The sequence below is a fragment of the Neophocaena asiaeorientalis genome, unplaced genomic scaffold (assembly GCF_003031525.2).
Source record: "Neophocaena asiaeorientalis asiaeorientalis breed wild unplaced genomic scaffold, Neophocaena_asiaeorientalis_V1.1 scaffold618, whole genome shotgun sequence".
Classification (NCBI taxonomy): domain Eukaryota; kingdom Metazoa; phylum Chordata; class Mammalia; order Artiodactyla; family Phocoenidae; genus Neophocaena; species Neophocaena asiaeorientalis.
Genome location: NW_020173978.1, coordinates 426,003 through 450,079, shown reverse-complemented (window position 1 = coordinate 450,079; position 24,077 = coordinate 426,003). Strand labels below are relative to the sequence as shown.

The 24,077-nt window shown below is 36.3% G+C and overlaps 1 protein-coding gene across 3 annotated transcripts in view; it reads left to right on the top strand.

Annotated features, from left to right (window-relative positions):
- The window catches only part of FCHSD2 (FCH and double SH3 domains 2), a 309,212-nt gene that overhangs the window by 157,989 nt on the left and 127,146 nt on the right, over positions 1 to 24,077 (top strand). For all 3 annotated transcript variants that reach the window (XM_024753308.1, XM_024753309.1, XM_024753307.1), the window contains exons 6-8: positions 3,105 to 3,238; positions 7,157 to 7,211; positions 8,080 to 8,208. In XM_024753308.1, the coding sequence (XP_024609076.1) occupies positions 3,105 to 3,238; positions 7,157 to 7,211; positions 8,080 to 8,208 (318 nt within the window). The remainder of the gene's footprint in view (positions 1 to 3,104; positions 3,239 to 7,156; positions 7,212 to 8,079; positions 8,209 to 24,077) is intronic.

The following is a 24,077-nucleotide window of genomic DNA, read 5'->3' as shown; positions in this document are numbered from 1 at the left end:
TGTCCTTTAAAGGGTAGGGATATAAGGAGTGAGTGACTGTGTGTTTATGTTTCTGTCTGTGTGTGTGTGCACACGCAGGTGTGCATGCATATGTGCTCATGTACAGGTACCCATGGTGTTCACTTTGTGGGAATATACTGAGATCTTATCCACATGGTTTGCAGTCCTCAGGAAAACCTTTGACCTACTGTGTTTCGTTTCCTCTCAAAATATTCAAATTAGCAGACCCTTTCTTAATATTGCTTAATATTACCCTGGGACTCTTGGGCTTCCCTTCATTGATTAGTTTTCTGAGGCCAAGTTTCATTGTTTTGGATGAACATTTTGAATGTAGATACCTTACACCTGACTCCTGTTTTAAATAATCCAGCCCATTTGCCCATTAAACACAGTTGTGTTTTTTCAGACCATGCCCCAGTGCCTAGTTATTAATATCTAATTGTAGCCATGGAGCATTCTTTCAGCTCTTCACACATGCAAACATGGCATTATTGGGATGTTTAGCACTTCTCTATGGGAGTGTCAGGTTGTCACGGTATTATTTAGTAAATAAGAGATTTGTTTATGATAAGGACTATTAAAAATTAAAGATTTGTTGCAAGATAAAAGCTTACTATTTTAGTATGTCTATATAATGAAACATTATTCAGCCATAAAAAGGCATGAAGAATTAGTACATGATACAACATAGATGAACCCTGAAAACATTATGCAAAGTGATAAAAGATGTATAAGGCTATGTATTATATGATTCCATTTAAACAGAATGTCTGAAATAGGAAATTTATGAAGGCAAAGTAGATTAGTGGTTGCCAGGGGCTAGGGGGTAGGTGGAAATGGGAGTGACTGCTAATGGGTATGGGGTTTCTTTTTAGGGTGATGAAAATGTTCTGGAATGAGACAGAGGTAATGGTTGTACAACCTCGTGAATATCCTAAAAACCACTGGGGTTTGTGAGTTATATGTCAGTTCTTTTAAAGCTTACTATTTTAAGATAAAGTAACTGTGTGTGAAACCTTAAAAACATGGTTATCGCAAAACTAGGGTACATACTATAATGGATTACATGGTAAATTCACTGTATGACTTTGGGTAAGTTGTTTAACCTCTTTAAGTCTGTTTCTTCATCTTAAAATTGGACTAATATGAATACTTTTATCACAGAGTTGTTTTGAGGACTAAATGTGATATAATACCTATAAAGTGCTGGACATAGTGTATTGTGCTTGTGCAGTGCACATAGGGAGTCTTCTTAAATGTAACTGAACATTCAGACTCATGAGTATCGTAGGCCACACCTGGCATGAGGTTTACTTAGAAGGACATTAGGACAGGGAACACAGTTAAGCAGCAGGGCGGCATCCTGCATTGGTAGAATTAGTTCTCCCACCAGTATGCTTCAGTCTACATAGCTAATCAGAGTTATTCTGTTTGGTCCCCAGGCGACAAGCCTGGCACAAGGAAATGAGACTCACATGTGCAGGGGTAGCCGCAGACTCTAAAGGAGAGGAAAACCTTTTATTACAGCTCTATAGACAGAGCTTCCAAGGTCCCTGCAAGGGACATGTCCAGATACAGGAATCACCATACTCACAGAAGCCCAAAGCCAAGAGTTCTCCATCAAATATTTGTAGTTCATTTGTAGTTTCTCCCAAGTTGATGCAATTTACCCATCAGGTAAATTCATATTTATACGTAGTGTTGCTGAATAACCCAGTTGACGTTGTGTCTTAGTCAGGTTTCTGTTGAAACACAGACCTTGGAAGTTAAGGGTCCAGTTTTCATGCAGCGGGGAAAGAGGTGTTTTTTTGTTTTGTCTTGTTTTACCCTTTATTCACAGCCTGACACTTATTAAGTGCTCAGTAAATGTACCCATAGGGAACCTTCCAGATCTCTCACTTCCTGTAAAGTAGTGAAACTCTAGCCTATATGTCACATTTCTAAGTTTATTTGTGCTTTATCCTTGCTTTTCTGATGTCCTTTTTCTATTCCACACTGCTCACCGTGGCAAAATAGTCCCTTACTTACCAATGTCTCTTCCTGCTTTGCTGTGTTTTTTCAGTCTGCACCATGCACTGACGATGCTATTCCAGGCTCAGAAGTTTTTCAATGGGGGCTGCCCTGAACTGGCCTCAGACTGGTGAAACTTCTCAGTGGTTTGTTTCAAACTGGGGAAAATAATTCCCCCTTTGGATATTCAGAAGGGTCCCAAAGCAGTGTTACTTTGGCCCCATTGTGTTATGAGAGTTTTTTGTTAAGTATTTCTTTGAGTTATTATGTCTGTCTCTTCTTCTAGAATCTGTATGTGTATCCAAAGAGTTGAGTTGGGGATAGTTTTGAGTAATAATTGTTATGTGGTACCCAGGTTTCTTGCTTCTCTCCTTCATCTTGGGCTTATCCTGTCAGACTTCTCAGATTTCTTATTTATTTATATTTTTGGCTGTATTGGGTCTTTGTTTCTGCGCTCGGGCTTTCTTTAGTTGTGTGGAGTGGGGGCTACTCTTCGTTGCAGTGTGCTGGCTTCTCACTGGGGTCGTTTCACTTGTTGCAGACCACAGGCTCTAGGCACATGGGCTTCAGTAGTTGTGGCTCGCGGGCTGTAGAGCGCAGGCTCAGTAGCTGTGGCGCATGGGCTTAGTTGCTCTGTGGCCAGACTTCTCAGATCTCAATCCTGCTATCCCAGAAGTGAATCCTTCAGTACCCTTTGTACCATCAGATCCCCAAACATATAGAGAAATTTTATTAACATTATGAAGATTACAGAATTGCTTTAATCTTTTGCCTTTATTGCTATGCTCCAACACTAAGAGCATTTTCACTGTTGCTCTTCTTATGCCTTAGCTTAATGTCAGTTATCAGCAGCACTCAGAGGTTATTTCTCAAAGCAGAGTTGTTAAGCAAACTGTGTCACTATTCGATACATTACTTGAGATGGGAGTACTAGCTGTTCACTGTATTTCAGTTTGCAATTTGAAGGGTACTAAAAGTGCTGATTCTTCTTCTGGGTTTCCATCCTGAGGGCATAGTGCAGAGTTCTTAGGACAAACTCATTTTCTGTAAGCCTGAAGACTAAAATCATAATAATTGCACTTTGTATTTTACAGTGTGTGGACCAGTTGACAAAGATCCAAACTGAATTGCAAGAGACAGTGAAAGATTTAGCTAAAGGCAAAAAGAAGTACTTTGAGACTGAACAGATGGCTCATGCAGTACGAGAGAAAGCTGACATCGAGGCAAAGTATGTGTTTTAGCATTTCTGAAAAAGTGATTATACAAATAAATGTTATTTTTGCCAGTACTTTGTTTTCTGTTAATACAGGGCATAGAGTCATTCTTAGGTTATATTGGTTTCATTGGACCTATAAATGTTACATACTTGAGATCAAATTTTCTTTTATATTAGTTGATTTTTATTTAAATTAATGTAAGCAAAATGGGAATATTTGATCAGTCAGTTTTCACATTAAATTGAATTTTGAAAAGGAAAGAAGACAGATGATCATGGTATTGGAAGCTTAGCAGAAGTCTGGTTAAAGTTGCTATGGTGTCTAGATATCAGGGTTTTAGAGCCTCAGTTTTCTCATGCCAGAGTAAATCAGTTGTAGTCGAAAATCCTTGATCCTCAGTATGCCTTTGAAGGACTATGGACGCATCAAGTGAGTAAGACCACTGACCTCAGTATAGAAACCTTGCCCCAGAATTTGTCTTATATGAAGTTCTAACGTATATAATTTTTAATGTATGCTTTAGGAACTGTGTGTGAATTTTACTTTCAATATATTTAAATTAAAAGTCCTTTATTTTGAGAATAATCAGGAAAAGAAGAAACTGGCAGTTTATAACAAAGAAATGCAAAGCTAGCAGTAGAGATTTTTGCAATGACAACTTGAGGAAAGATGAAAATTTTTTAAGGAAAAATAAACCTGTGTTATAGAATGGGATTCTGAAGCTGTCTCTGAGGAAAGGTGAGACTCCCATTCGGTGAGCTCACTGATGGAAAATGTAGGAGTTTGAACACCTAGTCATGAAATCAGAAAGGCTATGAACACTTGTACAGACTAGGAAGGAGTCAGGGTTGTCTTTCTAATATACTTTTTTATCTGCAGGAAATTAAGCAATCTCATAGGCATCTTGTGAAAATTTAGGGGCTCCTGGAAAGTTTATTTTGTCCCAAGGGATGGTAAATGAATACTCACAAAGTGTTTAATGTTACTGGAAAACATATTTAATATTTCCCTAACTTAGTTTATCTTTATTATTTTATTTTTATAAGCATACAAATATTTCCTGTACTTTCATAGAGTCAGTGAACCCATCTTCCCAGTTAGACCTGAAGTTTTTAGATTAGGTGCTTTCTGTTAGGAATATCCTTTCATGGTGGTTCTTAAGAACTTGTTTTTTAAAATGCTCAGGGATTCTAGAACAGAGAATTGACAGATTTGTAGAGCATATATAAATACCTACTTTAGCCAAGGTCCACAGGGTGAAAATGAGGACAATTGTGGGGCTGTTCCTGAGAAGTGTGGATTTGACAGGGTCTAATTCACAGGTGCTGATAACAAGAAACTGCCTTCAAATATAGCCCAGATTCAAAGGGGATACAGCAAATTAGACATTTAATTCAATGTGTAACTTTTCTGGAAAATTAATTCTGCAACAGAGAGAGAAATGCCTCTTTATCTTAATTCACTCACTAAGTGTTTATTGAATCACTACTCTATATCGGGTACTATGGATACAGAGATGAGGTAGATAAGTTTTGTCCTCAAGAAGTTTAAAGCCTAGAATTAAAAACAAACGTGTTTTAAAGTAGATTTATGATTTGTTTATTCACGGTAAACTTAAAGAAGTTACGTACCTAAAGTCACTCACCTAGTAATTAATTTATTTTAGTAGTTGTGTGAAAACACTTTTATGTAAGCATAGAAAATAGATTAATTTTGCCTAATGAAAAAGGAAACCTTTATAGAAAAAAGTGATGTTTGGACACAGTTCTGAAGAATGGTTTTTCTAAGTAGAGATGAGGGCTTCCCTGGTGGTGCAGTGGTTGAGAGTCTGCCTGCCGATGCAGGGGACACGGGTTCGTGCCCTGGTCTGTAAGATGTTACGGAAAAACCCAACCGAACATTTTGGCCAACCCAGTAGTTTTTTTGTGTGGTACGCGGGCCTCTCACTGTTGTGGCCTCTCCGGTTGCGGAGCACAGGCTCCGGACGTGCAGGCCCAGCGGCCATGGCTCACGGGCCCAGCTGCTCCGCGGCACGTGGGATCCTCCTGGACGGGGGCACGAACCCGTGTCCCCTGCATCGGCAGGTGGACTCTCAACCACTGCGCCACCAACGAAGCCCTAACCCAATAGTTTTGATAGATGATTTGACAGATAGAGATGTGTACATTAGGAGAGAGCATAGAAGGAAGGATACAGTTTGAAGGGATGGCTGAGTTCCACTTTGAATATGCATGTTCTGATAAATATGTGGGACCGTGGGGTGAATATATTTGGTAGAGGGTTATATATCTGACTCTCAGATGAGAAGTTGGGCCTGAAGATCTTGCTTTGGGGGTCAGTTGCATATCAGATGATAGTTAAAGAGATGAAAAAAATCATATAAAATGAGATGAGAAGTTGAGTTTGGAAACCTAAGGAACATTAACATATGGAAGGTAGGTGAGGAAGAGGAGTATGTAGTATGGTTCATTGTATATATTTTATTTGCTCTAGATAATAATCTTTGAGGACAGGAACTGTATTATTTTACCTATTACTAGTACCTTCTTTATTACCACAAAAGGATTGTATGAGGATTAGAAAATGAAGCAGAAGCCAGAGATTTGAATCCTTATATTGGAAAATCCAGATGCAACTCAAGACTATTTAGATAATGGCTACAAAAAAAGTCGAAATGAGTATACCCCAAACACAGTCTTTCTTAACCCTGAACAGGCACTCTCAAATTTTAAAGTCTGTGGCCTTTGCTTTTCTAGATCAAAATGAATAGGAATCTGATTAATAAAAACAAAGAAAACCCCCATCAAATATGAATATGGCAAGGTAGAAAAATGACAGGAGTCTCTTAGACCCAGCTTTTTTTTAGTAGTGGAGTAGTTGGAATGCATGTTTGTATGTACGTCCTTGAATGTTTCTCTCTTGCTAGAAAGTTGAGAGGCAGCTTTTTCTGTCCTCACATTTGCTCTGCAGAGACTGGCTTGCTCTGTCTTCCAATACCAAACGGTCTGCAACTTTATTTCATATTATGGCATAGCTTCCAGCACATTCATTGACTTTTCCCATGGCAATCACCATGACACTGCAGTCAAGACAAACATTGCAGCTTCAGAAATTACTGGTTGTGGGGAATGTTGGTTGTTCCTTAGCATTTTTCTCCTTATGGTTCTCTCTAGTTGTTTGCATAAAGCCAAGATATTTTAATTACTGATTGTTAGATTATGGTTCCCCTCCTGAGCTGAGAGGGATTGAGGGAAATAAGGACACCAGAAAAGAGAAGCTTAAATAGAACAAAATCATATTAGGGCAGAAAGTCCAAGGGCTTTATCTCTATGTTCTGAATACTATAGATATGTTAAGAGTGGAGGGAGCACATAGGCAGGCACCCAAACAAGAAGCACTTTTAATGGGAGATGTGATGGAATTAAGGTCTTTGTAGAGCCTGGTCAGTATCATACAGTAGATTGCATTCCTGGCATTGGCACATTCATGGCACATTCCTGGCACATGGCCCTGAAAGCCTGATAATCTTTGTCTCCATAGGTTGGTTATCCATGGGCTTCTTTAAGCTTCCTTGCGGAAACTAAAGTATGTGCAATTGTATGATACTGGGAATAATCTATAGTTTGTTGACTCTTGTTTATTAGGAGATACCAACACATGGGATTCGTCAAATTGTATTTTTGTCATTCAGGATATTTTTATTTTATTAATCCCACTATTTTCTGTGTCACCATAGTATTAAATTCTTCCTGTAGTAAAATAAAAGAAAATAATCATTGCTTTTGGTTTTCCATTTATTTAGTTCTCTTTTAGAATAGTGTCACGGGGAAAGGCCACTTTTTAAAAAATTTAGTAATTATAATACTTAATCGTTTTATTATGATGTAATTTGATAATTTTATTAACATACTTTTCTATTTTTATTATAGATCTAAACTTAGTCTTTTTCAATCAAGAATCAGTTTACAGAAGGCAAGTGTAAAGGTGAGTTTTTGAAAACTGTATTTCACAATTGAGAAACCTTAGCTTAAAAAAAAAAGAATTGGGCCTTTTGAGGGTGCAGTTCAATTATTTCCATCTGATTTCCATTTAGAGAAGCATTTTAAAGTCATTAGAGAAGAACTTTTTTTCCCAGTGCATGAGGGTTTTTCAACTAAGTGTCAGCACTTTGGATACTCCCTGCTTCTCAAGATTGCTTTAGAGATAAGTTTCTATACCTAACCTGCTTAGGTAGCCTTTTGTCTTCAGCACTTAGTCCAAGAGACTTTAACAAGTCCATGGGCTTTAGAAAGCTCAATAAAATCCATTTCACTCAGATTTATACCTCTGAGCAGACATTTCAGGCCAGATGCAAGTGAATTTTTCCTGTGGGATCCTCAAGCTGTAGAACACCTGATAAATAAGCTTAGTGATCTACATTTGTCTGCCTGGCTCCCAACTAGCATGCATTTCTTTTGGCACATTAGGGGGTGTTGATTTTTTTTCAAACTGTTTTCTAACTCCAGCAGATTTACCCAAGTCTTTGAAGATAAGGGACTTACTTAATTTGAGAACCTTTATCTTCCCATCATAATAAAATGAGCAAAACATTATGAAGTTCTCTCAAAAGCTTTGGAAATTCTTAAAGTGTAAATAACAAATATTTGAAAGCACTCTTACTGTGTCAAACAGTTCTAGTCACTGTTTATTTAATTCTTCAATAGTGTTGAAGAATTTTTATATGCATATAAATGTTTCTCTACATGGTCATCTTTACTCTTGTTGGGGAGCCAACTAAGAGTGGTATCCTCATATGTTTTTCAGTACATTATCAGTTTGCACTGACTTTTTCTTCTCTCTTACTATGTTTTAGTTAAAAGCCCGGCGATCTGAGTGTAATTCCAAAGCTACCCATGCAAGGAATGATTATCTTCTTACATTAGCGGCAGCAAATGCACACCAGGATCGCTACTATCAAACAGATTTAGTTAACATTATGAAGGTAATACAGCCTTAATATCTGTGGTAATATTGTATCATTAAAGACAAAACAACTCATGAGTTGACTGTTGGGTGTATGGGATTGAGTCTATACAATAGCAGCCAGGCTACCTCGCATTTTGTTGGAATATACTTGGTATTGTTTAGGTGACCTCTGTTTCATGTAATCTGAATTAATTTTAGTATAAGAAAATGTTTAAAGCCAAATCATAGTAAAAGATTGTATTATTCCCTAGCAGCAGCAGATATTTACTGTATAGTGGTTATTAATATATGATTATTAAAAAACAAAACAAAAAAATATATATGATTATTTTTTAAAAGCTTAGCTTTTTAAATTTTTATCATTTTATGCTTAATTGATAGGTAAACTTGTGCATTAATATTTTATGAGGTGCCTGTGGGTAAAACAAGAGAAAATGTAACTCGTAGTTATATGAAAATGTCTCTGCCCTGAAATGTAGGGTTACAGTTTCTTGTATGACAAAATTCGATCTTGGTCTTTCTCTGTTTATACACCTATATGTATCTTTAACTTTAACTCAAGTAAAGGACAAAGGGTGGAGGAGCAGAAAACTTTTTTAACATGCTGCCAGGTTTGCCCTCACTGCTGATAGACAAGCTCTGCTTTGAATTGTATCTCATTCTCTCCTGTTGTCTCAAGGACCCAAACTTTTGATTATTCTATCTTTATTTTCAACCCATCCCTCTCAAATGTATTGTTCTTAATGACTGTCCAACCACATTGCTTTCATTGAATTGCTTGCTTTACAAATCAGAGGTGTTGAGAATGGGGTGCAGCAGGAATGGGCGCTCTCTTTTTTCTGCAGTGCCTCTGGAAAAGAGATAAACTCTGTCCAGAAACTACGAGTTCTTTCCTTGAAAGTAGAGACAGGACATTTACTGGAAACTTTAAGGAAAAACGGAGGGATGGAGAGAGTAAAACTGAACTAAAAAGTATCCTATTGTAAAATTTTTTATTTCCTTTTTGTTTATTGTCTGAAATCCCCTTTCCTGGCTTCTATCCTGTTCTGACTTCTGCTGGTTAGGATACAGGTGGTAAGAGAGACAAGGGATTGTTTTGACATCCCAGATGAGAACTCTGCATACATTTTCCCGTAAAATGTTGGACCTAAAGTTTTAGACATTTTAGTATCTTATTGGGTGTTACACAGTGCTTCAGACTTACAAGGACCAACTGGAGACTTGGCCTCCCAGTATAACCTGGTTTCTCTAGGGAAATATATATACTCAGTTTCAAACAACTCCTTTATTAAAAAAGATTTTTAATACAGCTCACATTTAAGTTTGTAATTCCCCATATACCATCTGCTATTACAACAAAGCTGTTAACTATATACTTTCCCCTTTGCATATTTTTAAATGAACACTGTATTAGTTTAAGCATCAGCAAAAATAAAATCTTTATTTTTTATTTTTTTATTTTTTCGGTACACGGGCCTCTCACTGTTGTGGCCTCTCCCGTTGCGGAGCACAGGCTCAGCAGCCATGGCTCACGGGCCCGGCTGCTCCGCGGCATGTGGGATCCTCCCAAACCGGGGCACAAACCCGTGTCCCCTGCATCGGCAGGCGGACTCTCAACCACTGCACCACCAGGGAAGCCCCATCTTTATTTTTTTTAAATTGAATCCACAGCCAAAAAAGATCTCTTTCCTAAAACCCTATGGTCTTTTATAAACCAGGAAAGGTACAGAATTATTTGGGGAATCTACCCCTGCCAGAATCAAAGAGGAGGTTAATGGGCCTAGCCAGCAATCAGATTATGTATCTTTGAACTTACTTTGAAGCCCTTATGCACCTAGGCATTTGATCATCATTGGGTAGGTTATGCTTCAGATTACTCGTTTCATGAAACATTAGAGGGTACTGAAATGATTAAAAAAAGGAATAGAGGCAGGAGTCCCTCCTATCCCTTAAAAATAGGAAAATATAGTCTCAATTTTCATATTGTATGTGTTCATTCATTTTCTTCCGCATTCTTATTCATAGTCTGCAGTATTGGAAAACTCCCATTAATGCTGTTAGCTACTTAGTAAGTTCCTATCATTGAAATGACAGTGGCCCTTTAGTAGCTGTCTTGGTAAGGTCTATTTTCTGGATTTTTGTTAAAGTTATAATGCCTTAAGTAGAATCTTTTTTTAAAATATTTATATGAATAGCTTGGAAACAGATTTGAGTCACTGATTTCATCATACACATTTAATAGTCACTTAGAGTGTAGTAGCTATGCTAGGCTTTGGGAAGAAGCAAAAATGAACAAGACACTCTTCTTATCCTCAAAGAGCTCAGTCTAGTCAAAGAGAGAGATACATAGAAATGATTACAAATTAGAATAATGAAATCACTTACTGCCAGAGGACCATGGTTAGTAGTAATTAATAGCAGCTATCTTTTTTTTTTTTTTTTGATTGCTTGGTATTATCCTGGCATTATCCTGATCACTTTGGGCATATTATCCTATCTCATTTTCTTCTTTATCCTGGTTAGAGTATATGGTTCATTATTTAAATAACACACTAGCCTATAAATGAACTGAAATGAAATGAGATCCCAGCTCTGGATGAACCACTCTCTCTATATCTGCATCTAAGTAGCCAAGCACTGTTGAAGAAAACTTTTCAACAGAACAGATTCATGATTATAAATTAATGTAGAACCAGTATCAAATGGACCCTCAACACTGCTCAGATATCCTACTGTATTTCACTGGTTGACTTTCTCTACTATTTTCAACAATTTTTTCACCTTTTTCCCTTCTCCTCAAATCTGACTTACCCCTTTTCTTTCACACTTAGCAAGTGGTCTTTCTTCCTAATTTACAGAGAAAATAGAAACCATTAAAAGGGAACTCCATTATTGTCCCATTACAGGCTTCATCTGTGTTCAAGACTCTTCCAAAGTGTCTCAATAACTATCTAAAGATGACTGTTTCACTTCAGCTTTGGATCATATCTCATTCCCTCCTGCCTTCTCAGGGATTTATTAAACAATTGATTATTTTTTTCCTTATATTTCTTGGACGTTCTATTCTTACATTAACAGTTGATAGGATCTTAGTGATGACAGCCCTCAGTATGTCTTGTGTTACTCCTCTAATCTGGATTAATTGCCCTCTGTGTCCTGTGTAATGCAGTTATTCTGGGACCTTCCTTTGTCTCTCTCCTATGTTGGATCTCCAGCTGTCTGTATCACATCTTTTTTCTTGGTTTACTTTGTTCTTTGGTGGAATATCCTCCAGTACTTTCTTGAGAGACTGGGCATGGGAGGTAAGTTTTTTGAGATACTGTGTTATAAAGATGTCATTTTTCTGTGCTCATACTTGGGTATAGAATTAAAGGTTAAAAACCATTTTTATTCAAATGTTGAAGACAATTCTTCGTGTTTTCTTGTTTCCTGTGTTGGTACTGAGAACTCCAAACCATCTGATTCTTCATTCTTCATATCTGATCTAGTGTTTTTTCTTTTTAAAAGCTTATGAAATATTATCAATATGTCCTTTGATTCTTAAATTAATTCTTCCCTTTTTTCTCTTTCTAGAATTCTAATTATTAAGATGTTGGACTTAATTATTCTGGAATTCTAATTATTAAGGACTCCTGGCCTAGTCCTTCAAATTTCTTTTTTCTATTATTGTTCTTTGTCATTATGCTCTACTGTCTGGGAGACCTCTTCAGCTTTATAGTTCAACTCTTTTATTAAGTTTTTAATTTTTTAAACATGGTTTTAATATCCTTTTGTTCCCTGAATGTTCTTTTTTTATAACAGATTTTTGTGCTTTATCTTCTCTTTTTAATTCTGGTGGTCTCAATAACAGAATTTATTTTAAAGTTTTGTTTTCCGTGCATAATCTCTCTTTTAGCCTGTGGGTAGGACTTGTCAACTTTGAGCTTCACTGTAGGGTGTTCTCGTGGACCATTTGTAGGGGAAATTGTAATGTCAGTATCCTTGTATCTCTCCTCTTGAGTTGGTCAAAACTCCTTCTTTGCTCCCTTCATCATTTCTTCAGATCTCTTTTCTTGTGTTGTTTGCTGAGGAAGACTTCCATTATCTCCTTAACCCAGTTACACTCCCACCCAATATGATGGTCTCATAAAATGGTTTATCTCATCTTTGAAGTACTTAACATGGTTGTAGTTTTACCTGTATCTGTGTGATTATGTGATAAATGCCTTATCTCCCACTTAACTATACATTCCATGAAGGCAACGATTGTGTCTGTATCACTTGAGACTCCATCCTTGCTACCTAGTACAGTGTTTGATTCCTAATATGTGCTAAATGTTTGTAAATTAATACATATTGAAGAATGAATGAATGAATGAGTGAATGAAGAATCAATCTCATTTTAATCCTTGCAGGATGAATCATTCCCATTTTACATATGAGGAAACTATGACAAAGCCTGTATTCAACTCTGGCAGGTCTCTCTGCCTTCAGAGCTGGTGCCATTAGCTCTTTAAATAATACCAGCTTATTGGACTTATTTCCTTTTTCCTTGTTAAATGTGGGATAATCCTGCACTATCTTATCTCCTTTGGCTTCTGTGAGGAGCAAATGAGATAATGAAGCGTGATTTTGTTAATTTTGAAACTTGTTTATACACGTTATATATTGTCCTATTAAGTAACAGAAATTCTATTATTCTGTTTTAAATAAATCTTGTTTTCGGGAGGGGGAGAGCGTAGAAGAGACCTCAAATGCTTGGGAGTGAGAGTGGAACAACTGTTTGGGTGTCTAACATTGTTGGGTTCTCTGTCTAGGTACCCAGAATACATTATTTCATTTAGTTTTCATAACATCTTTCAAGGTAAATATCATTATCCCTGTTTTACAGGTCGGATAGCGGAGACTCAGTGAGGTTCAGTTAATGTATATAATAGCCAGGACTTAAATCAAGGTCTCTGTAACTTCATACCCTGTATTCTTTCCTAGATTTCATGCTGTGTTATTTTCTACATACCATTCCAATCTTCTTGTTGGTAAAATTTAGTATAATAAGTGGTACCATACTATAAATATCATAAATTCTGAGAGAACTGTAGAATAAAATTGAAAATGGCAGATTGTCCCCTGTTCTAATTATTCTAAAGAGTAAGATCATGTCAGTTTCTAAATAAAGTATTTAGATAGGTTCTCCAAGGAATATTTTGTATTCCTTATGCCAGTACTGATTAGCGTGGATACTAAATATATTACTCTGTGTCTGTATATTATCAGGCAAGTTTTTTTCAAACTCGAAACTAAAACAACAATGACAAAAAACAAAAAACTATTGCTAAGCCATGGAAACCAGATAACTGATTTCATCAAATCTGTAGAAAGCAGTTCAGCTGACTGTTGGGAGGTAAGGTAGTTTGTTCCTCAAATGTTCCTTTTTTGTAGTGTATTCTTGTGCAATATATAAACTGATATTTTTACTTTTAGAAGCTTGTGGAATATTTTCTTAGTGGTTTGGATGAGGAAGGATGAAGTATAATGCATCATACTAGAAAAGGGAACAAATGTCAATCTAATGAAAGACTTTTTGAAAAGCTTAACATTAGGACCCTATCTCTAGACAAATGTTTAGTGGAAGCTAAACATATCTGGACTACTTGATAATTGGGCAAAGTAATAAAAGGTGAACATCTTTATATGTGACAAATATAGAAAATATGATAATATGGCATATCTTTTACAGACATTTGTCTTGGTTAAATGAAGAGAAAGTCATTATTGGTATCCAAGTCTTTTATTTTTAAGGCTTTTCTGGCTAAAGCACTAATTATTCCGAAAGTCTTCTTCATTCTCGTGTAGCATTTTTAACTCTCATCTTCTTGATTTTAAGTCATAACTCTTCTGGTTTCCCTGCCATCTCTCTAGCTGTTGTGCTTCTGATCCACCTAGTAATGTTTGTTAACTTAACAAATTAACATGGAAGTCCCCAAATCTCAAGATTGACTCTCTGCTTCTCTTACTTTACATACTCTTTCTTTCAGAGAGTAATTATTTGGCTCTATTTTTATTAATATTGTATGATTCTCAGATCTGTATGTAACCTTGCCCTTATAATTATCCATATGTTTGCCTTTCCTTCAGTGGCTGAAACTTTCTAAACTAGAGGCAACTCTGTTTCCCATTGTTCCCTTGAATAAGTACCCCCTTCCAGGTTTCAGGTGACAACTGCTGACAGCAGCTGCACTGTCAAATACAATAGTCCTTAGGTACATGTGACTATTTAAAATAATTAAGTATAAGTAAAATTTTTAATTCTGTTCTTCAGTCACAATAGCCACATTTCAAGTGCTCAAAAGTGACGTAGGTAGTGGCTACCATATTGAACAGTGCAGATATAGAATATTACTATCATCACAGAAAGTTCTGTTGGACAGCAGTGGACTAAAGCTTATTTAGTTTTTGCTTGTTTTCCACCCTTCCTCCTTTATCTGGCTATCAATAACACTGATGATCATTTTCCCCAATAACCATAACCATGATTGTATTCGTATTATTTCAGAATTAATTGCTTCTTCATTTGCACTGTATACCTTGAAATCAAACAGAGGTTGGCAAACATTTTCTGTAAAGGGCCTAATAGTAAATATTTTAGGCTTCTCTGTCACAGCCACTCAACTCTGATGTTGTAGGATAGTCATTGACAACATGTAAACAAATAAATGGCTGTGTTCCAATAAAACTTTATTTATAAAAATAAGCATCAGGCTGGATTTGGCCCACAGGCCTTATTTGCAGACCCTTGGTATAGAACTTTAAAAACTATATATGAAAATTTCTAAATATATAAATACATTCAAAGAAAAATTAAATGAATACCCATTAACTCACCACTGAGCTTCAGAAATGAAACTCTGCTAATAAAATGGAAGCCTCCTGTATGACTACTCCCAAAACATCCCTCTCATCCACCACGTTGTAACCACCACTCTGACAATATATTGTATTGTCTTAGATGGTATTGTACCCTGTAATATTCTGCAACTTGCTTTTTTCCCACTGAACATTATATTTGTTGAAATTCATCAATATGGATTTTTAACCTTATTAATTACCATTTTGCTATTTAGTATTTCATTGTCTATGTATCATAAATTACTTATCCATTTTCTTAGCTGAAAGTTAGTTGTTTTGGTTTTATTCTTATAAACAATGCTGCTATCAACATTCTTGTATGTGTCTCGTGGTGTATTTATGCAAGAATTTCTTAAGGAAATATCCATAGGAGTGGTGTGTGTTAGCAGCTTTACCAAAGAGGGCCAGATTGTGTTACAGCACTTTTTATTATACCTTTTAATACTGTTAGTGTGTTATGTTAAACTCAGCAAATACTTGAGTGTATATTTGGTGATACGCATGGTGATACAGAGATAAATTGGACATGAGCCATATGAGCAGTGAGCCAGAAAGAAGAAGGTTATAATTCTCTAGAGCAGCCCCTAAAGGGTATATGGAATATGAGGTGATACATCCTTTCCCCTGCTATATTGTTTATATTATGGTTGGCTCCCTGTGACACAAAATATTAGGATACTTCTTGGCCATTTTTACCAAACTTCTAAAGCAGTGATTTTAAAATATTTTTAGCAGTTGAACAACTGCTACAGACTCCTACATGGAATCCATATACATAAAGCAGATAAAAGGGAAGCTGTTTGGTTAAAGCCTATGAGCCTCTTTCTGCTTTGTGTGGGTCCCATTACCCATACTTGCATATGTCATCCTCTACTTCTTTCCCTTAGTTCCTGAGGCATTATGCTGAATACTAGGGTTCCTTGAAATATAATTTGGAAACAACTGTTCTAAGACAGGGTTCCTTTAATAGAATTCTTAGCTTTACCTAGCTAATCTTCATGCTAGATTCCTTCAAAGTAATAATGTGCTGCCCAAATCCTCCAGTGGACAAGACCAACAGGAAATTGAGTATTCTGACTTGAGAGCTTAATTGGATGTCTTAGGCTAGAGAGTCATCAATAATTGAGGGACAAAAGCAATCTTGAGAAAACAGAACAAAGCTGGAGGTATCATGCTTCCTCACTTCAGACTATTCTACAAAGCTATAGTAATCAAAACAGTATGATCCTGGTACAAAAACAGACACATAGATCAGTGGAACAGAACACAGAGCCCAGAAGTAAACCCACACACTTATAGTCAGTTAATCTACAACAAAGGAGGTAAGAATATACAACAGAGAAAAGATAATTTCTTCAATAAGTGGTGTTGGGAAAACTAGGCAGCTACATGTAAAAGAATGAAATTAGAACATTTTCTTACACCATATACAAAAATAGACTCAAAATGGATTAAAAACCTAAGTGTAAGACCTGAAACTATAAAACTCCTAGAAGAGAACATGAGCAGAACACTTTTTAACATAAATCTTAATGATATTTTTTTGGGATCTGTCTCCTAAGGTAAAAGAAACAAAAGCAAAAATAAACAAATAGGATCTAATTAAACTTAAAAGCTTTGCCCAGCAAAGGAAACCATGGACAAAACAAAAAGACAACCTACTAAATGGGAGAAAATATTTGCAAATGATAAGACCAATAGGGTAAATATCCAAAATATATAAACAGCTCATACAACTTAATGTTAAAAAAAAATCTGATTAAAAGATGGGCAGAAAATCTGAATAGACATTTTTCCAAAGAAGATATACAGATGGCCAACAGGCACATGAAAAAATGACCAAGTTGCTGATTATCAGAGAAATGCAAATCAAATCCACAATGAGATATCACCTCACACCTGTCAAAATGGCTATCATCAGAAAGTCTGCAAATAACAAGGAAGTGGAGAAAAGCGTTCTCTAATACACTGTTAGTGGGAATGTAAATTGGTGTAGTCACTATGGAAAACAGTATGGAGCTTTCTCAACAAACTAAAAACAGAACTACCATATGATCCAGCAATTCCACTGCTGAGTATATATCTGAAGAAAAGAAAAACACTAATTTGAAAAGCTGCATGCACCCCAATGTTCATAGCAGCATTATTTACAATATCTAAGATATGGAATCAACCTAAGTGTTCATCAACAGACAAAAGGATAAAGAAGATGTATGTAAACAATGGAATATTACTCAGCCATAGAAAAGAATGAAATTCTGCCATTTTTAGCACGGATAGACCTTGAGAGTATTGTGTTTAGTGAAATAAATCAGAGAAAGACAAATACTGTATGTTATCACTTATATGTGGAATCTAAAAAAAAATAAACAGATGAATGTATAAAACACAGGTAATCAAAACAGTGTGGTATTGGCACAAAAACAGATATATGGATCAATGGAATAGAATAGAGAGCCCAGAAATCCACACACCTATGGTCAATTAATCTTCTACAAAGGAGGCAAGAATATGCAATGGAGAAAGGTAGTCTCTTCGGCAAGTTGTGTTGGGAAAGCTGCACAGCTGCATGTAAATCAGTGAAGTTAGAACCTCCCTCACACCATGCACAAAAATAAATCCAAGATGCCTGAAAGACTTAAATATAAGACAGGACACCATAAAACTCCTAGAAGAGAGCTTAGGCAAAACATTCTCTGACATAAATCGTAGCAATGTTTTTTTAGGTCAGTCTCCCAAGGCAATAGAAATAAAAGCAAAAATAAGCAAATGGAATCTAATCAAACTTACAAGCTTTTGCACAGCAAAAGAAACCATAAACAAAACGAAAAGACAGCCTATCGACTGGGAGAAAATATTTGCAGATGACACGACTGACAAAGGCTTAATCACCAAAATGTACAAACAACTCATACAACTCAATAACAAAAAAACAAACAACCCAATCAAAAAATGGGCAAAAGACCTAAACAGACATTTTTCCAAAGAAGACATACAGATGGCCAGTGGGCACATGAAAAGGTGCTCAACATCGCTAATTATTAGAGAAATGCAAATCAAGTACAATGAGGTATCATCTCACACCAGTCAAAATGGCCATCATTAAAAAGTCCACAAACAATAAATGCTAGAGTGGATGTGGAGAAAAGGGAACCCTCCTATACTGTTAGTGGGAGTATAAGTTGGTGCAGCCACTATGGAAACCAGTTTGGAGGTTCCTTAAAAAATTGAAAATAGAGCTACCATATGATCCAGCAATCCCACTTCTGGGCATATGTCTGGAGAAAACTCTAATTTGAAAAGATACATGCACCCCAGTGTTCATAGCAGCACTGTTTACAATAGCCAAGACATGGAAGCAACCTACATGTCCACCAACAGATGAATGGATAAAGAAGATGTGGTACATATATACAACTCACCCATAACAAGGAATGAAATAATACCATTTGTAGCAAAATGGATGGACCTAGAGATTATCATACTAAGTGAAGTAAGTCAGACAGAGAAAAACGTATAATGTGATATCACTTATATGTGGAATCTAAAAAATGATACAAATGAACATATTTAAAAACAGAAACAGACTCACAGACATGGAAAACAAATTTATGGTTACCAAAGGGGAAATAGGGGTGGGAGGGATAAATTAGGAGTTTGGGATTAGCAGATACAAACTACTATATATAAAATAGATAAACAACATGGTCCTACTGTGTAGCACAGGGAACCAAATTATATTTATATATTTATATATATGATATATATCTGAATCACTTTGCTATACACCAGAAACTAACACAGCCTTGTAAATCAATTATTTTCAGTTAAAAAATAAAACAAACCAGAAACAGACTCCAGATATAGAGAACAAACTAGTGGTTACCAATGGGGAGAAAGAAGAGGAAAGAGACAAGATAGGGTTATGGGATTAAGAGATACAAACTACTATGTATAAAATAAATAAGCAACAAGGATATATTGTACAGCACTGGGTAATATAGCCATTATTTTTTAGTATCTTTAAATGGAGTATAATCTATAAAAATATTAAATCACTGTGTTCTACACCTGAAATGAATATAATATTGTAAATCAACTATACTTCAATTAAAAATTTTTTTAAAACAATAAATGAGTATTGAAGCAGAGAGTATATAAAACTACTACGGGATAATGTATAGGGTGATAAGAGGTATAAGGAGAATACTTAAACCAACTATTTTTAAGTCAACTTTATTAAGGTATAATTAACATACAATAAAATGCATCTATTTTAAGTATACAGTTGGTTGAGGTTTTTAAAAATATTTATTTATTTATGGCTGCGTCGGGTCTTAGCTGCGGTACGTGGGATCTTTGTTGCGGCATGGGGGATCCTGTGCTGTGGCATGCGGGCTCCTTGTTGCGGCGCTTGAGCTTCTCTCTAGTTGTGGCACGCAGGCTCTCTAGTTGTGGCACACATACTCAGTAGTTGTGTCGCATGGGCTTAGTTGCCCCATGGCATGTGGGACCTTAGTTCCCCAACCAGTGATTGAACCAGCATCTCCTTAAAAGGTGGATTCTTAACCACTGGACCACCAGGGAAGTCCCCAGTTGGTTGAGTTTTGACAAGTATATATACCCATGTAATCATTTTCATAATCACAATCAATATTTAGAATATTTCTACCCCCCAAAACTTCTCTCTTGCTCCTTTGCAGTATATTCAGTTTGTATCACTATATAACAGATTGACACAGACTTAGAGACTTTAAACTAACCCCATTTATTATCTCACAGTTCTGTAGGTCAAAAGTCCAGGTGGGCTCAGCTGGGTTCTCTGCTTAGGATCTCACAAGACCAAAATTCAAGGTGTCACCTGCTCTGGGTTCTCATCTGGAGCCTCTTGAGGAGAATCCAATTTGAGGATCATTCAGGTTGTTGGCACAGTCCTGTTCCTTGTGGTTATAGGACTTAAGTCCTTTTTTTGCCTACTGGCTGTAGGCTGAGAGTCACTTCTCAGCTCTTAGAAGTTATGGTCAGGTCCTTTGCACGTGACTCCCTTCATGTCCAAACTAGCACAGAATCCTTTTCAGTTTTTTTCAATCTCTGCTTTCTCTTTTGCTACTAACTAGAGAAAATTCTCTGCTTCTAAAGGGCTCTTGTGAATAGATTAAGTTCACCAGATAATCTCCCTTTTACTATGTAACATAACATAATTGTAGGAATGATGTCTCATAGTCATGTGTTCTGTCCACACTAAGATTTTATAAGGGCAAAAGACATTGGAATCATCCTATAATTCTGCCTAACTCAGCAGTCTTGCATATATTTTGTTAAATGTATTCCTAAATATGTCAGTGTTACTATAATTTATGTTTTAATTTCATCTTTCAATTCTTTTTATTAATATTTAGAAATACAGTTGATTTTTACATATTGACCTGTCCAGTTGCTGTGTTACTCTGCATAACAGATTATTGTAAAGCTTAGTGTCTTAAAATAGCATCAGCATTTTTTCTGCTCTTGAATCTATACTTTGGGTAGGGCTCAGAGGGGTTAATTTGTCTCTATACCATTCCATAGCAGCTAGAGCAGCTCAAAGGCTAGGGGCTGAATTCTTCTGAGAGCTTACTTTCTCATATGTTTGGTGATTGATGCTCCCTATTGGCTGGGACCTTGCTGGGGCTATTGGCTGGAGCTGCTGCACTCGGCTTCTCTGTGTTGCCTGGGCTTTCTCACAGTGTTGTGTTTGGGTTCCAGAGACAAATATATGAGTGAGGCAGGGAGGCTGACCAGACACAGGTAATATTGCCTTTTATGAAATTGTCTCAGAGGACATAGAGTCTTCTGCATTCCATTCATTGAAAAAGTTACAAAGTTCTATCCAGTGTCAAGAGGGATTGATGGGATAGATTCTACTTCTTAATGGGGGAGGAAAGGGGGGGAGGAGGCAAAGTTATGGAAGAACATATGGCACCAGAAATATTGCTGTGGCTTTTTTTTTTTCTTGCAAATGCAGTCTGCCATATGACATTGTATCCTACAGTTCCTAATTTCACTTATTAGTTCTAGTAGCTTTTTTGTGGATTCTTTACGGATTTCAGTGATCATGATCATGTCAAATCAAATATAGTTTACTTCTGTCTTTCTAATCCACAAGTCTTTTTATTTCTTGCCTTATAGCATTGGCTAGGATTCTTAGTATAGTGTTGAATAGAAGTGGTAAGAATGGACATGCTTGCCTTGTTCTGAGATCTTTTGGGGAAAGGAAAGTGAGAAAACTGACTTTCTAATTATTCTGGTAAAGTATACATAACATAAAATTTACTATTTTGACCACTTTTATATGTATAGTTTGGTGATGTTAAGTACATGCACAATGTTATGCAACCATGACCACTATCCACCTCCAGAACTTTTCAATCTTCTCAAACTGAAACTCCGTTCCTATTAAACAATGACTCCCCATTCTCTTCTGTAGCCCCCTGGAAACCACAATTCTACTTTCTGTCTCTACGAATTTGACTACTGTAGGTACCTCATATAAGCGGAATCATACAATGTTTGTCCTTTTGTGTTTGCTTTATTTCACTTACCATAATGTCTTTAGGTTCACCCATGTTATAGTACATGTCAGAATTTCATTCATTTTTAAGGCTGGACTTTTATTTTCTTTATTCTATATAGCATACAACTGTAAGTGCCTCTTTACCAAAGAAGTGAGATGAGTGCATTGTGAATCCTTGCTGCTGGGGATCTTAAAATTAGAAGTAGAACTAAGACCTCCACAAAAGTAACTACAATCTAAGAGCATGTAAAAGTAATAGCCATTATTTATTAAGCTTTTATTCTATACAGGCTTTACATTCATATTATCTCATTTAATCCTCAAGGCAACCCTATATGTGCATGAATACCTTCCTTCCAATTATGTGGTTCTATGAATGCAAATGGTTCAAATAGGTATAGGCCACCAGATCTCACTGGAATATAAGATTCCTGAGAGCAGGTTCTTTGTTTTGTTCCCTGTTTTATACCTAGCACCCCAAATTGGTGTTAAATGTATAAGGAGGGAGCAGTTGCAGTGGTCTTTCTTTGTGGAGGACCTTTCTTCATAGAAGAATTAGCATCTTAGGCCTTATGGGGAGTAGGATGTATGGTGGCAGAGAATGTGATTTCACAGGAATGGACTCAAATGAGCAGGGGAGTGAAAGTGATACACAGCAGAAATCACTGGTTCCATTGCTCTTGGGGAGAGGCATGAGAGTACTTGGTAAGAATGCTAGCAATAGAGGTTTTTTTTGTGGTTGTTGTTTTAATTTATTTTTTATACAGCAGGTTCTTATTAGTTATCTATTTTACACATATTAGTGTATACATGTCAATCCCAATCTCCCAATTCACCCCACCACCACCACCATACCCATCACTTTCCCCCCTTGGTGTCTACCTGTTTGTTCTCTACATCTGTGTCTCTGTTACTGCCTTTCAAACCAGTTCATCTTTACCATTTTTCTAGATTCCACATATATAAGTTAATATACGATATTTGTTTATCTCTTTCTGACTTATTTCACTCTATATGACAGACTCTAGGTCCATCCACCTCAGTACAAATAACTCAATTTCATTCCTTTTTATGGCTGAGTAATATTCCATTGTATATATATGCCACATCTTCTTTATCCATTCATCTGTTGATGGACACTTGGGGTGCTTCCGTGTCCTGGCTATTGTAAATAATGCTGCAATGAACATTGTTGTACATGTCTCTTTTTGAATTATGGTTTTCTCAGGGTATATGTCCAGTAGTGGGATTGCTGGGTCACGTGGTAGTTCTATTTTTAGTTTTTTAAGGAACCTCCATACTGTTCTCCACAGTGGCTGTATCAATTTACATTCCCACCAACAGTGCTAGAGGGTTCCTTTTTCTCCACACCCTCTCCAGCACTTATTGTTTGTAGATTTTCTGATGATGCCCATTCTAACCAGTGCAAGGTGATACCTCATTGTAGTTTTGATTTTCATTTCTTTAATAATTAGTGATGTTGAGCAGCTTTTCATTTGCCTCTTGGCCATCTGTATGTCTTCTTTGGAGAGATGTCTATCTAGGTCTTCTGTCCATTTTTTGATTGGGTTGTTTGTTGTTTTAATATTGAGCTGCATGAGCTGTTCATATATTTTGGAGATTAATCCTTTGTCCGTTGATTTGTTTGCAAATATTTTCTCCTATTCTGAGGGTTGTCTTTTTGTCTTGTTTATAGTTTCCTTTGCTGTGCAAAAGCTTTTAAGTTTCATTAGGGCCCATTTGTTTATTTTTGTTTTTATTTCCATTACTCTAGGAGGTGGGTCAAAAGAGATCTTGCTGTGATTTCTGTCAGAGTGTTCTTCCTGTGTTTTCCTCTAAGCGTTTTACAGTGTCTGGTCTTACATTTGGGTCTTTAGTCCATTTTGAGTTTATTTTTGTGTATGGTGTTAGGGAGTGTTCTAATTTCATTGTTTTACATGTAGCTGTCCAGTTTTCCCAGCACCACTTATTGAAGAGACTGTCTTTTCTCTATTGTTATATCATTGCCTCCTTTGTCATAGATTAGTTGACCATAGGTGCGTGAGTTTATCTCTGGGCTTTCTATCCTGTTCCATTGATCTATATCTCTGTTTTTGTGCCAGTACCATATTGTCTTGATTACTGTAGCTTTGTAGTATAGTCTGAAGTCAGCGAGTCTGATTACTCCAGCTCCGTTTTTTTCCCTCAACATTGCTTTGGCTGCAATAGAGTTTTTTTAATGAAGCTGAAAAACTTTGACCTTGGGAAAAAATTCTAAAATGACTTTAAAGTAGCTCTTTTTAAAAATTTTAACCAAACAGATTAGAATGTGAATATTTGACTATTTATTATCTTAGCTTTTTATGCAGTTTTCTATGAAGTATTATATTTTTCCATTAAATTTGATTTTTTTTTTTTTTTTTTTTTTTTTTTTTAAGGGCCATTTTATATTTTTAAAATTTTTGGTT